The sequence below is a fragment of the Ictalurus punctatus genome, chromosome 13, assembly GCF_001660625.3.
Source record: "Ictalurus punctatus breed USDA103 chromosome 13, Coco_2.0, whole genome shotgun sequence".
Taxonomy (NCBI): domain Eukaryota; kingdom Metazoa; phylum Chordata; class Actinopteri; order Siluriformes; family Ictaluridae; genus Ictalurus; species Ictalurus punctatus.
In genome coordinates, this window is record NC_030428.2 from 23,543,154 (window position 1) to 23,558,055 (window position 14,902).

The 14,902-nt window shown below is 38.4% G+C and overlaps 1 protein-coding gene and 1 long non-coding RNA gene across 2 annotated transcripts; both read right to left on the reverse strand.

Moving 5' to 3' along the window:
* Positions 1-1,921: 1,921 nt before the first annotated feature.
* On the reverse strand, positions 1,922-3,064 carry LOC128634625 (uncharacterized). Its single transcript, XR_008397783.1, has 3 exons — positions 2,468-3,064; positions 2,268-2,369; positions 1,922-2,047 (listed from the first exon to the last, which is right to left on the reverse strand). It is a non-coding gene; the product is annotated as an uncharacterized LOC128634625 (long non-coding RNA).
* A 304-nt stretch (positions 3,065-3,368) lies between these two features.
* Positions 3,369-12,307, reverse strand: LOC108262726 (uncharacterized). Its single transcript, XM_053685323.1, has 5 exons — positions 11,774-12,307; positions 10,569-10,712; positions 7,558-7,686; positions 4,869-5,847; positions 3,369-4,056 (listed from the first exon to the last, which is right to left on the reverse strand). The coding sequence occupies exons 1-5, from the start codon at positions 11,789-11,791 to the stop codon at positions 3,896-3,898; spliced, it is 1,431 nt and encodes a 476-aa protein (XP_053541298.1). The 5' UTR covers positions 11,792-12,307; the 3' UTR covers positions 3,369-3,895.
* Between the last annotated feature and the right edge of the window lie 2,595 nt (positions 12,308-14,902).

Sequence of the window (14,902 nt, forward strand, 5' to 3'; positions counted from 1 at the left end):
CAATCTAAATCATCTAATTAGGCTCTTCATAAGTATCATAACCATGCAGACCCTGTACCTTTAAGAACATATATGCAGTAGTCTAATTCAGTATAGTACCTGGTAGTTTGGTACTGAAGGTAACTAGGAGGACAATGTATTTATTTCATGTAGTTCAATCACACAGTCCAGTTTATCATTATTCTTTGATAGATTTGAACTAAACACTTGAGGTGGCGTTACACTGGTTCACTGACATTTAGCCCAGGGACTGAAGAGATCTGACGCTGCCTGCGTTCCTCCTTGTCACTCTCCTGCAGGGGATAAGAGGAAGGAAGTGTTAAATCTGCACTTGTCAAAAAACTGTATTTGTTTTAACATGCATCTCAATATTTGATCTAATATGTATACTATAAGTATTAACAAAGTATTAATTTACAAAACGCTTCAAGACTGGAACCTGGACCCAAGACTGACCTAATTCATCTTAGTTTATGGTGGTGTAAAAGACAAAATTCCTGCTTCCTCCAATCACTGATCTCTATTCTTCGCAACGACCAATCACTGATCACTATTTACCCAATAATCCATCACTGATCACCATTATTCCCAACAACCAATCACTGATCACCATTATTCCCAACAACCAATCACTGATGACCATTATTCCCAACGACCAATCACTGATCACTATTTACCCAATGATCAATCACTGATCACCACTGTTCCCAACGACCAATCACTGATCTCTGCTCTTCCCAATGACCAATCACTGATCACTATTCTTCCCAGCGACCAATCACTGATCACCACTGTTCCCAACAACTAATCACTGAACACCACTGTTTGTCCATCCCACACACGTCTTTATTCTTTTGCTTTAAACTCTCGTCCTGGCTATATTTACAAGTAATAAATTTGAGCGATTCCATTTCCTTTAGAATATTTCCCGACTACACAGTACCACTGCTTCTTTTTTGTCTGCATTCTTGATAGCAATTATAGCATTTTGTAAATATGTAAATAGTTTGTTTGAGCCATGTCCAAAGATGTCAATAAGAAACAAGTTATAATCTCAGAATTATTTTTCTATTCTTATAAAGCTCTATTCGATTTGTTGCTTCAGAAAAATCTTCCTTCTTCATGTATCACATTTCTATATGCAAATGGTCATATAATATGCCACATTACAGAAGAAAAATGTGTTCTGCATGATGTTAGCTTGCTAACTGTGTTCTTTCATGCTGTGGTGCAAAATGAGACCAGTTAGTACAAAATTACTTCACACTTTGTGTTCAACAAAATACAGTTCATCATCTGGCTCTTGTACTGTACTGTAGCTGTTGATTGTTTCGCAAAGAATTCGATCATTCCTAAAACTCAAGATGAGCTGGTTATTGAGCACACTCACGCTGGTTTGCGTTTCTGAGAAAAGATTGGTGCATTCTGGCTTTTAGTCGGCTGCGGAACCCTACAGGGAGAGGAAATGTGAATGTAGTGTTTACAAAGTAGTGTATTTGTAGCTCAATCTATTAGCCTTGCTTAAAAAAGACGCAATAGTATAGGTTACTTAATTGTTATATATATATATATATATATATATATATATATATATATATATATATATATATATATATATATATATATATATATATATATAGACACACACACACATTGTGTGTGTATGTGTGTGTGTGTGTTCACCTCTGCCTCATGTGGTCCAAGGAATTCTGGGTAACAGAGGTCTGGCAGGGTGTGTTCTGTTCACTCATAGCTTTTTCCTGTGACATAAACATGCAACTGCATCCTTGGCCTTGTATGTATCAGTTTTTTTTATTCATATTATCTATGTGTGTTTAGTATATCATCTTTTTTCTCTGTCCTGTTGTATATGTGTGTGTGTGTGTGTGTGTGTGTGTGTGTGTGTGTGTGTGTGTGTGTGTGTGTGTACCTGTTTTTTCACCCTCGGCTCACTGTGCAGCTTTCGGTCCTGTTGCAGTAAAGCTATTCTGTCTCTCACAGGCCACACAAAAAAGATCTTATGCACACCACACATGGCTGCATGCAGCTATAGAAACACACACACAGAGACACATAATAGCATGTAAAAGTCGTACATTTCTATGGACCAGGAACTACTCAGGAGGAGCTTGGCATATTGCAGATCGTAGATCGTTCCAACACAAGCTTCAACTTTCTCTCATTATTTTCAGTTTATTATTTTCAACTTGCGCCTGTTTTTTCGCTCAGTGCTCTGACACAACTGGCAAGCTGTGCATGTGTGTTACCTGTGCTCTGACTCTGTGCTGCAGTTTGAGTTCCTGTATAGTGAAGGAAGCTCTCCTCTGGTGTGTATCCTCCTGGAAAAAACCAATGACCTCTCTGGAGTCCTGCGGAACAAATAAACACACAAGCAAAGCTGATGCAACTTGTGTATTTCACCAGATGAAATATATGTGTGTGTGTGTGCATACATGTGTGTGTCTACCTGAATGGTTTTGCTCAGGTGTTTGATGTTCTCGGTCTGGAGAAGTCGGCGTGTGAGGAAACCTCGGGCTACAGCGGTCGGACAACGTGCTGCCTTCTGCCGTTCCTGAAACTAAATGAAACTAAAATAAGTAGCATGAATACTTTTTGATCTTATCACTTCAGAAATGTGATTCTGTGTCTGTGTGAGCTAGTTAATAACCACAATTCTTTACAAATACATGTGACACCTACATAATTTTCTGCAATAGAAATAAGCCTGCGGTAGAAGAAGGATGTTATGTAAAATTTATACTTTATGATGTGTAATTTTTAAAAAATGACATTAATGTACTTCTTCAAGCTGTAGTGTTTACTGTATCCTCTCTCTCTATCTATCTAGTTCTTTACAAATGTAGAAAAGATATCAGATTAACGGTACACATACACTACCGGTCAAAAGTTTGTGGACACTGGACTGAAATGTTTCTCATGATCTTAAAAACCTTTTGATCTGAAGGTGTGTGATTAAATGTGTGAAATCGGTGTTGTAGATAAAAAATATAATTGTGTCAACATATTCGTTTCTTTCATTAGAAAACTAATATTTTATTTACAAAAAAATCTTTTTTAAAACGAACGACTCCGCGCAAAATTTTTGGAAAAGCAGCCGATAAGACTCCAGTGTCGGTGGGAACTCCTTTAATACTGTTTAAAAAGCATCTCAGGGAAATTCCTCAAGAATTTGGGTGAGAAAACGCCAAGAATACATTTCTGGAAATTCTAGGAAAAAAGGGCGTCTACTTTGAAGATGCTAAAATACTTTTTTTATCACGACATAATTCCCATAGTTCCATTTGTGTTACTCCAGAGTTTTGATGACTTTATTATTATTCTAAAATGTGGAGAAAATGTGTGTAAACTTTTGACCAATAGTGTATGCTGTTTACCCCAATTACTGGGCTAAAATCTGGAAGTTTTATCTAATATCTGACCATTTTCATGCCGTTATGCTGTTTACATGATCGCTTGATTAATCTGGTAATGATTCAGTTGTGATTGCGTTATTAGTATGCATGTAAACAAACTCAGCTTGAAATTGTTTCTTCTATTCAAGCCTTTTTGCAGACCAGGACATTTGTCTATATAATAATAATCAATTATTTGGGACATTTTTACAAAGAATTTTCTATCAGACAATAGAAAAGTGCACAGACGGCCTGGATTTTTACTCTCATCAAGAAGTACTGATTCTATAAATACCTAAATTCAGAGAAGCCCCCAATCTTATACCCCTCGCTCCTTTTTCCTGGTAAACCAGTTTTACATGCCCTGCATGTGCATACGAGAATCTAACAGACCCTCCATATTCATTATTCAATTATTCAAATGCTTGCCCTGTGTTCACCACTGACTCTGATTTTTCCAATGAGAATTTTACAAAAGGATGTTATATAAAGTGTGGGCTGTCTTTAATCCAAGGTTGTGTGATGGATGGGACCTGTTGGTGGTGCTGTGTCTCTTGGTCCTGTGTTTTAAGTATGTCTGTGAGTTGGAGAGTGTGCTGTTCTTTCAGATGCTCACATGGTATGTCTAATACCTGGACATCACCTACAACAGAACACAGGTTATGGAAATGTATTCATTTAATGACATGTACTTAAAAGAAAACATTTGTAACTGAATTATAATCTTTAACTGTACAAATGACCCGACACTTATAGTAGCGTTCACAATTTAAATAACTAATTTCTGTCCTATGCTATATTTCTGCGTAGCAATGGCGCCCGTACTGGTCGATTGGGTTAGGTTTCTAGTTAAGGCGAGTAAGGTGACTTGATTGTACTGAGACAAATACACCGCTGCAACCAGAGTGAACGTATGAGTGTAAAGTGCTTAATCTTTGTCAGGTTTGAGAACACTGCGAGGTGGGAATACACCCTGGTTACATCATAAGCACCATGCACACACATTCACACAATCATTCAGACCTAGGCCAATTTAGTGTAAGCCAATTGACCCACCAGCATGTTTTTGGGAAGTGAGAGAAAACTGGAGAACTCAGATGAAACCCCTGCATATAGATACAGAGGAGCATACAGAGGAACTCCACAGTAACCCAAGTTCAGACCAGGATCAACCCGGGGCTCTGGAGCTGTGAGGGGGCAACAGTACCCACTGCACCACCATGCCACCACGTGAAAAAAATATATTTTATACTATTCAGAAAACAAAAATTCTACAAATTCTGCCATGTACTGTGTGTTACAGAAAAAGACGTGACAAATTTTATGAAAATCATTGCAAGTCTATGAGACACACTCATTTATAAGGACTGTGCTCCAGTATGTATATCTGTGACATGAAACTACAACAAGCACATAACTAGACTCTTCTTTGTGTTTGCTCTAATTCTCACTAACCTACTGTTTTATCCTGGAGGAAATCAGCTGCAGCCAGGTGCTGCTGGTTCATTCTGTTCTGTGGACATCTTACCAGCTCCAGCTTGTGTCTGACGAAGGTTTCTGAGGCTTCAGAGGCTGACCTGATCTGTGGCCTGAGCAGTGTCAGGGACGGACTCTCCACATCGTAGGACTGATTGAGCGGAGCTGAAGGGAAGCGCTGACGGGTGGTACAGTGGTTATTCTGGGTTTTCTTTTTTTTAAGGGTCTCTGGTTGGGTTGGGTTTAGCACACCAGTTGGTCTGCTCAACGTTAAGCTCCTGGGAGTGGAAGAGGTGAGTAAATTACAACTTGTCTTTTTTAAGTCAGAGCAGCTGCAGTTCCACTCCACACCAGAAGATGCTGATAAAGCTGACTGTTCTACTGAGATTGTCGCTCCTCGGTTGAAGTTTTGAAATGTTTTTTTAAAGCGATGAGGATGGACCTCTGACTCATTAATGGGAACGGCGATGAGCATTTTGCACGAATGGTGGTCCGGTGGACTCGGTAACTGGGCGTACGAGCCCATTATACTAGCACAAATAGAAAGACCAGTCAGTGATAAGTCAGGTGAGGTTGTATCAACATCAGAGCTACAATCCAAGCAGTTACTACACTTCATTACCGGTTGATGCTCCAGCGTTCGACAGCCTTCCTTCTCCCTATCAGTGTCAGGCTCTTCCCTTTCCCTTTTCTTGCCACTTTGCATCTCTGCATATCTCAAATCCTCACTTCCTACTTGAATCCCTCCAATACAGCCTGGCTGAATCTCTTCCTCTCCTTTTTCCTCTCCTCTTTTCCTCATTCTCTCCATCTGGCTGTTCAGTAGCCGTAGGGTCTCCTTCCGCAGTGCAGTACTATTTAAGAAGAGGCCGGTGTGTGGCTGCTGCTCTATTTGTGTTCTTTTGGAACATGGGGATTCTACAGCTTGGGAAACGTCATCATCCTGCACCTTTCGCAACTGCAAAGGAAAGAAAATGTTAATTGTAGATCATGAAATACAATTTGGAGGTATAATTCGCATCTGTGTAGTAGGAGGCAGTATACACCTAACATGTGGGTCAGTGAAGAAACGTTGCAAGGAAATTCACTACCATGTTATACCACAAATATCCCAGATATCCCACAAAATGGATCTGTCAGAATATAGGCAGGGAAAAAGTAACGCTTCGCTGTTTCTCAAGTTTTGCTGTGGCTGCTATGGTTTGTGAACAAACTACAAGCCAGTCATAATAAAGGTGCAGGGATTTGTTGAATGTAGGGGAAAATGTTGCATATTTGTTTAGTTCTCCGTCAGAGATACAGTCCTTTATGTGTGGTAGCAGAGACAAGAGGTAAGATAGCTGGTGCGTAAAGTTGTGTGAGCCCTTGCAACCCTAAACGCTTTGTTTTTGTGCCGAACATTGTTTAATTCATGAGTTAAGACACCCCATAGGATTAGTCCAAGAAATGTAATTATTTACATAATTTATCATTTGGATGTGTTGCTTTACCAAGTAATAAATACGTTACCATTTACCATTTACTTAAACGTCATTTGTTTCAGCTCTTGTCACAAAGTTATACAGGAAATGAACCTGCACTCGCTCACCTGTCGCTTTGTGGACTGATCGTGTGAACGCATTATTATTGTGACTGCCTGTTCTAGCTACAGTCGCTCTGTTGTTCTTCATATTAAGACAGGAAAACCAATCAAATTCTACCATACTATCCACGATTTATATAAACCAGACATAGGTCTCAGATCCCCTACGGCTGTGCTATTGATAGTGGTCCAGCAAAACGAAAGATGCCTAGTCTTGTTGTTAATTGCTGTAAGTCGTTAGTAGTCATTACTCTGATTGTGTGAGGTATATTCTGATTATATGATCCAAGGTTCATTTGTTTACCCTGGAAAAGCAAAGTTAGGCCAATGGGACACAACGGGGAACAAGTTGGAAAAATGTGGATCGGTGGAGGTAGTCCTTGTGTCAAGTCATTTTGAATCCTTACAATCCTTAAGAATGTGCTACTAAAGAATAGCCACTAAAGAATAGTGCTTTGTGTTATGTTTGTGAATTTATAGCTAAATGGGTTTTTTAAAAAAAATCTTTACAGACCCATAATTATAGCTCTTTTTTATATATATATATATATATATATATATATATATATATATATATATATATATATATATATATATATGTGTGTGTGTGTGTGTGTGTGTGTGTGTGTGTGTGTGTGTGTGTGTGCTTATAAAATTTAATCAGGGCTTAAAAGAGAGAACTTTTCAAGGCCAGAAGAACTAGTTTATGCCTGACCACACCAGGAAGTAGTATGGTATGTTAAGGACATTAAACATAAACATGGATGTTGGCGACTCTCACCAGATGGCTCACTAAATGGACTGACTATCCCACATCTGTTACTTACACTCACCAATTAGTGCATCAGTTTGAGTTTGTGCATAATCTATCCTGCTGAGTGTAACACTGAGCACATGTACTGTACTGAGCATGTGAAACTGTCCAATAAAAAGCATAGAAGCATGGAAAGCATAGTCCCCTGAATGTTTTACAAGCCATACAAATGTCTGAGGCCACAGACTTTAGGAAAAGTGTGTTTAGAAAGTTCAGTACACTGGGTTTAGTGTGCGTTCAGTAGTAAGTGTTGAGTGAGGTATGGAGATGACCTGTACGTGTTTGATGATGTCCTGCACTCGATCGAGCAGAGATCTGAACGTCTGTGTGTGTCTCTCACACTCTCTCTGCGCTGCCCTCTGTCTCTGTTCAGCCATCTCGGCACGCTGCTGTTCACTGAGCTACACACACACAAAACACACATAAAACACACAGACCGAGTGAATTACTCACCTGCATTATAGGTTTTTATCACAATAATTTGCAACAAAGTGTTGCTTTTTATAAATTGCTAAATCTTTGCATGTTTATGTGCATTATGTGCATCATTTACTGCAGGAAAGTACAATTAATCTTTTGTAATTTTGAAATAAGGCACCTTGTTTAAGAAACTGTTTCACTATGTTGATCTTGTATATAAGGGTTGCCATATAACACCATGATTAAATAACAGCGAAACATTGTAAGATCTATGTGATCACTGTACGTCCATGACAACACACACACACAGCTCCTCTAACTGAAGTCCCCCTGATGGATATGGCGCATTGCTATATATAGATATGCTGTATGTACTGTATATCTCTGTATATCTATACATACCGTGCTGTGCAAAAGTATTTTCCCCCATCCTGATTTGTTCTGTTTTTATGTACATCTCACACAAAGTTTTTTCAGAACCATATCTCCCTGCAGTTATTGCCTGGTAACTAAGCAGGGTTGAGCCTGGCCAGTACCTGGACGGGAGACCTCCTGGGGAAAACTAAGGGGACACTATACTGTAAAAACTGCACCATCTTTCGGATGAGATGTTAAACTGAGGTCCTGACTCTCTGTGGTCATTAAAAATCCCAGGACACTTATCATAATAAAGTAGGGGTATACAATGGTGTCCTGGTGAAATTCCCCCACTGGCCCTTCTCTATCACGGCCCCCTAATAATCCCCATCTCTGAATTGGCTACCTCACTCTCTCCTCTCCACTAATAGATGGTGTGTGGTGGGTGTTCTGCTGCACTATGGCTGCCGTCGCATCATCCAGGTGGATGCTACACATTACTAGTGGTCCTTGGACACTAGTGGACATTTCCTCCTCCATACAAGATAAAACAAAGGCAACCGGAGTAAACACGAAACACAGTTTTTAAATGATAATGCTATTTATTGAGGCAAAAAAGTTATCCAATACCAAATAGGTCTGTGTGAAAATGTATTTGCCCCCGTAGTTACTAAAGGTGGCACAACCAGATTTTATTATTTATTTATTATTAAAGTTAGCACGTGTCTCATATAAGCTGTTACATTTAGATCACTACAGTGATTTATTGCACACAAGACCACTCAACCCTGCATCCCATAATAATAAGTGCTAGCAAATAGTGGGATCATGTAGTGCATTTCATTTTATGGAGCATTCATTTCTCAAAGTGATTTAGTATTTTAAATAATGTGACAGTTCTAGCAGTAATTTTGGGGGGGAAAAAATAGGTTTATGTGCATTCAACTACTCTATAAATAATATAGATAATACAATATAAATAATGGTTGGTGAAAAACCTCCTATGACCCCATCAGCGTCTCAGACGACCCCACGTGTTTTGATCTTTAAGGTACATTATGTAAAATTGGGCGTGGGGGGTTGTTGAGTTGTTGAGAGGGGATCCGTAGTGTCTGTAAAATGACTTGACAGTAGGCGCAAGCTTTCCGGACCAGAATTCAGAGCAGAAAACAGGTTTTCTCACTGACTTTATACACTTTTGATAAGGACACGACTTCGTGTTGTTGTTGTTGTTGTTCTCATGCTCTACATATCTTCCATGTTATTTGTACATGTAATGAATAAAAAAATAGATTATTACAACTTTAAGGACATGTGAATGCAGATTGTGTTCTACAGTAACACAAAGAGCAGTGTTATTAGATTGTTAATGTGATATTTTGTCATTCAGGATCATACAATTCATGCATTTTGGTAATGCATTACAAAATATCTAAATAAAAAATAAATACAAATAAATAAATAAATACACTAGGCTTGTAGTAATCTTAATTATCACTTCAATGCAGACGATACTCAGATTTATATTCACTCGAAGCCTGGTCAAAATGTGGATGTTTCTTTTCTCTCACATTGTATTTCTGAGATAAAAACATGGATGCCCCAAAACGTTTTGTGTCTTAATAGTGATAAGACTTAGGGTTACTGAAGTCCTTGCACTGGCTCCAGTCAGGTTTTTTTTTTTTTTGCTTATTCTCTCTTCTCATCTTCTTGGTATAGCTGATTCACTAATGTTGAAGGTAGACGGTTCTGCTTTGGAGTTCCAAACTAAATAAAAAAATCTAGTTTGTCTTTTGACCCACACGTATAATCTACTGTAAAGAATTCATTTTTTCATCTCAGAAATATCACTAGACTTTGCCCTATGCTATCTTCTCCTGTGACTGAAAGGCTTTCATCATTTGTGGTTTTTCTCGTATTGATTACTACAGTGCACTTCTTGCTGGGGTTCCTAAATCCACACTAAATACATTGCAATGTGTGCAAAATTCGGCTGCTAGGATCCTCACTGGTGTCAGGAGAAATGAACACATCACTCCAATACTGAAGTCCTTGCACTGGCTCCCGGTCAGGTTTCGCCTTGGTTTTAAAATCCTTATGCTCACATGTAAGGCACTGCATGGACTGGCCCCTCAGTATCTGTCTGCACTTTTAACTTTATATACTCCCAAGCGTCATTTGCGCTCCTCTGGAGCTGGTTTACTGGCTGTCCCATAGACACGGTTCGATCTGTAGGGGACAGGGCTTTCTCGTCCTGTGCTCCTAGACTCTGGAATGCACTCCCTGCTCATACTACAGATGCACAGAATTTGAGTATTTTTAAATTTAACCTAAAAACTACTTTATTTGTTTTTAATCATTTTGTATTCAAGTCTGTATTTATCTGTGTATTTTTTTCTTGTTATTTTCTTATTGTGTAAAATGCCTTGAGAAGCTGCTTTAAAGGCGCTATATAAAAATAAAAAGTTTATTATTGTTGTTGTTGATGTTGTTGTTATTGTTGTACCCTGGGAAGAAGCGCGTGCCTCCCGTGGAAGCGGATGGCGGACTGTGCCCCCGTGTGTCCGTGTCGCGCACTGCACCCTCTCTGCGCGTGCACGCGGGCCAGGCTCTTCAAACGGTACTCCTCATAGCTCTCCATCACCCTTTTCTTTAAAGAAAAAATACATTCTTCATAACAATCTCTCTGAGCTGATTAAATAAACTGATTTATTGTTATTAGGATTGTGCGAATCGGTCATCTGTTAGATTAAAAGGCGCTGGTATAAAGTATATAAGGTATAAAGTTGGCTTGATGTTGGACGGTCGATATTCGCAGATATGCGGAAATTAAGGGACCGTCTCTAAAGTTACATACGACATTGTTAAACACGATTCTAAATTCAATCTGAAAAAAGATAATAATAATCTTATCAAACTGCTCAGTAAGCAATTAGTTTTTCACTCACTCTCTCACTCACTTACTCTCTCTCTCACTCTCTCACTCTCTCTCTCTCTCTCACTCTCTCACTCACGTACTCACTCACTCTCCCTCTCTCTAACTCTCTCACTCACTCTCTCTCACTCTCTCTCTCACTCACTCACTCACTCTCTCTCTCTCACACACACTCTCTCTCTCACTCCCTCTCACTCACGCACTCTCTCTCACTCTGTCTCTCACTCACTCTCTCTCACTTACGCACTCTCTCTCTCTCTCTCTCTCTCTCTCTCTCTCTAAAAAATGTCGGTTGAGTCAGCAAGGCAGTAATCTGGTGGCCAGCTCACAGACATAAAATTCAGAAAACAAATAAACATCTTTGAAATATTAAAACATTCATGTATTATCAGTACTTTTAATGCTTTCATTAATAGGACTTTTTTGTGTGTGAAGAAAATTATTAATTTCAATACGGGTCATTTTGACCCAGCTTTATGCATTCGTGTAGGTTTTTTGGTTCATGCATTGTAGGGTTAAATATTTTTTAATATCTGAAAGGTGTGCATTATACCTGACACCTACATGAACACTTTACAGTTGGTTTTGTGACTGTAAGCCATTCTCTTCTAATGCTACTGAATTTAGAAACGTGTATAAACGTGTAACTTGAGAGACGGTCCCTTAATTTAACATCAAGCCAACTTTATCCCAGCTTCAAACATAGAACTTTCCAGCTTAGTTTTTAAACTTCAGAAAAGAAAAAGCAGAGGTTTGTGTTTTTTGTTTTTTTTTACCTGTAAGCTTTGATCCATTTATCAGTTTGTCTTGTTTCACTTTCTGAGGTATTTTTTTTTCTGTCTTTCTTTTCTTTTTTTCTCGATAGCTCAGGAGATTGATAAAAACCTAAAGGTCCATCATTCTCATTAAATCTATTCTTAAATGTATTCTTCTTAATACTTGTTTATACTACAGTCTGATATAATGATGATGAAATATATAAATATAATATATAATCAGATAAATGGTTGAATTTGTTGTAGTTTATCCGCGTATATGAAGCCTCTACTCGGTTTACACTTCCGGAAACTAACGGTTGTAACTATTACCTAGAAACCGACAAGCCCCGCCCACTGGTCTGTGTCATTCTGGACTAGAAAATAAATAAATAAACAAATAAATAAGATAAACAAATAACAATGATAATGATTTGAATTATTTTCCTTTCATTTTTCAGGCTACATTTAAAGTTGAGTCTAGGTTTGTTTCACAAGCCATTTTCCAATATTTTAACAGTGTGTGTGTGTGTGTGTGTGTGTGTGTGTGTGTGTGTGTGTGTGTGTGTGTGTGTGTTTAGCTCGTCCCCACTTGCTTTCTAAAAAAATAAATTTTATGAAAAAAGTAGAAAATGCAAACAGCTCATGATAATCTCTCTCTCTCTCTCTCTATCTCTCTCTCTCTCTCTCTCTCTCTCTCTCTCTCACACACACACACACACACACACACACACACACACACACACACACTGACTGTGTATTCCATTAATCTAACATTCTCCCCTAAATCCTGATGCTACCTGGTGTATTTAATGGGGTCTGAGAGGTATTTAATGGGGTCTGATAGTCTAATGTTTCTGAGAAATAAGACAGGGCAAACAAATAAAATAATGATTATGGAAAATAATAAAAGATTAATGTTGTATTATGGAGTTAGCAAATTGTCTTAATTGATTTGGAATAGGAAATTTAAGTCTATAACACTGCACTCAGAGTCCACGATGCAATTGGTCGATATTTCATAGCTTGCGGCCAATATATCACACATTCGAGTGGTCGAGAGAGAATGGCATTTTATCATAAAAATACAATGCACGTCGTACAATGAATTGATATTAAAATTGGTTTGTGGGGTTTTGTTCAGGTAGCTACAACGTTTCATTTCCACTTGACAAACTTCCCTTCTATGCACAGTACAGTGTTGGTATATCTTGACAACCCACCTTTACCACAAGAAAACCTTTTTGACAGACATCATCATTTGAATTAAAAACAAAACCCTCAGATGGTGAATTTGAAGTTGTTGGTTACGTGGCAGTGTGAATGAACATAAGCTTATTAGAGTACCAGCTGTCAAATGATCTGCAACGTACATACTTCATCGCTGATCCTGTAGAGATCAGAAGGACGAGATGAACTGATGAAAAAGATCAATTTGAATGCTAATAAAAAATGACATTTAATCACACCCAGGGATGTGTTTCAGCTGTGTTTTCCTCAGTCAATTTGTAAATTGACTAAGTAGGAATCAGTCTTCAAACAGGAAAAAGAAACTATTTGAATCTGGCAAAAATCCATTCCAGAATTTTTAAGCCTTGGATTAAAAATCATTAACAAAAACTGTACTAGATAAAACATTTAGGAAAAACCTAGTATTAAAGCAAAGCTCAAAATATATGCCTCTTTTCCAGACTTTTGCAATGTTGGTGCACTTTGCCACACATATGGTAATGTAAAAAAAAACCAACAACAACAACAAAGCTTTAATGCATAGCCATTACATGGTGAAGGGGTTACCTAAGAACAAAGGTATATAGTAAGTAAAACAACATGAGGTCTTATTAAAAGTTTTTATAGAATAAGATGTGATTAATGTGTATTTCGTCCGTGTAATCACTACGGTGAACTGGCCTGTGTAATTAGGTGAAACATATTCAGATAAAAGTCACCAGGAGCTTCATGCTCTAATTTGGGCCACTCTCACTCAATATGTTATGGGCGTGTTTAAAGTGTTTAAAGTGTACATTTGTTAAAGTGACAGTTTAAAGTACATCAATCTTTTAAAATATGTTTGGATCTTTTCTGCAGTTATCAGTAATTTATGTAAATCAAAATGAATCACAAACAAGCAATTTAATAGTCATTTTATAGCCTTTAAAAACACTTTTATGCATAACCGTTACATTGGATAAGGGATTGCCTAAACACCATGGTACATAGAAAGTGAATCAGCAGGAGAGATGTTTTCAAAACTGCATCTCATTAAACGCATTTGTATTTATAGGGTTGGCTGTGGCTCAGGTGATGGAGCGGGTTCTTCACTAATCACAGGGTTGACGGTTCGATTTCTGGCCCACATGACTCCACATGCCACAAGCATCCGTTGGCAAGACACTGAACCTCAATTTGCTCCCAATGCCTTTCATGGCAGCTCTGCTGTCATTAGTGTGTGTGTGTGTGTGTGTGTGTGTGTGTGTGTGTGTGTGTGTGTGTGTGTGTGTGTGTGTGTGAACGGGTGAATGAGACGCAGTGTAAAGCACCTTGTAGAACCGCTAAGGTTCGTTTTTTGTTGTTGTTTGTTTTGTAAATGCTTCAATGCATAGCCATGATGTGACATCAATTACTGCAGGACTAAAGTACATTACGTTCAGTGTACAGTATGGAAATTTACAGTATTTTCAAAATCTTTTTTGTAACGTTGGATTGGTGAAATGGTTATTTAAGCAGATACGAGTCGTGGTGGGTTACAGCAGAAGTTGTCTTTGCTGTGTCGTTTAAAAACTAACAGTGAGCTGTTTCACAAAAACTGACAAAAACTGACTGGACAGTTGAAGACTGGAAAAAGACCAGGTGATTTCTATTTAATGTACTGTCCAGTTTGGGTGAGTCTGTACCCATGATAGCCTCAGATTCCTGTTCATGGCTGATAGGAGTGGAACTTGATGTGGTCTTCTGCTGTTGTAGCCCATCCACCTCAAGGTTTGACATTTTGTACATGCTAAGATGCTTTTCTGCTCACCATGCTTGTAAAGAGTGCTTATTTGAGTTAATATATCCTTCCTGGCAGCTCAAATCAATCTGGCCATTTTCCTCTGACCTCTATTATCAACTAGCCGCTTCCAAACATCGAACTGTCGCTCACTCAATGTC

Excerpts from the sequence above, each read along its gene's own strand:
- LOC108262726 (XM_053685323.1), bottom strand. Across the intron at positions 7,687-10,568 it reads GGCACGCGCTTCTTCCCAGG|CTCAGTGAACAGCAGCGTGC; the intron begins GTACAACAATAA and ends GTGTGTGTGTAG. Across the intron at positions 5,848-7,557 it reads ACATCATCAAACACGTACAG|TTGCGAAAGGTGCAGGATGA; the intron begins GTCATCTCCATA and ends TTTCCTTTGCAG.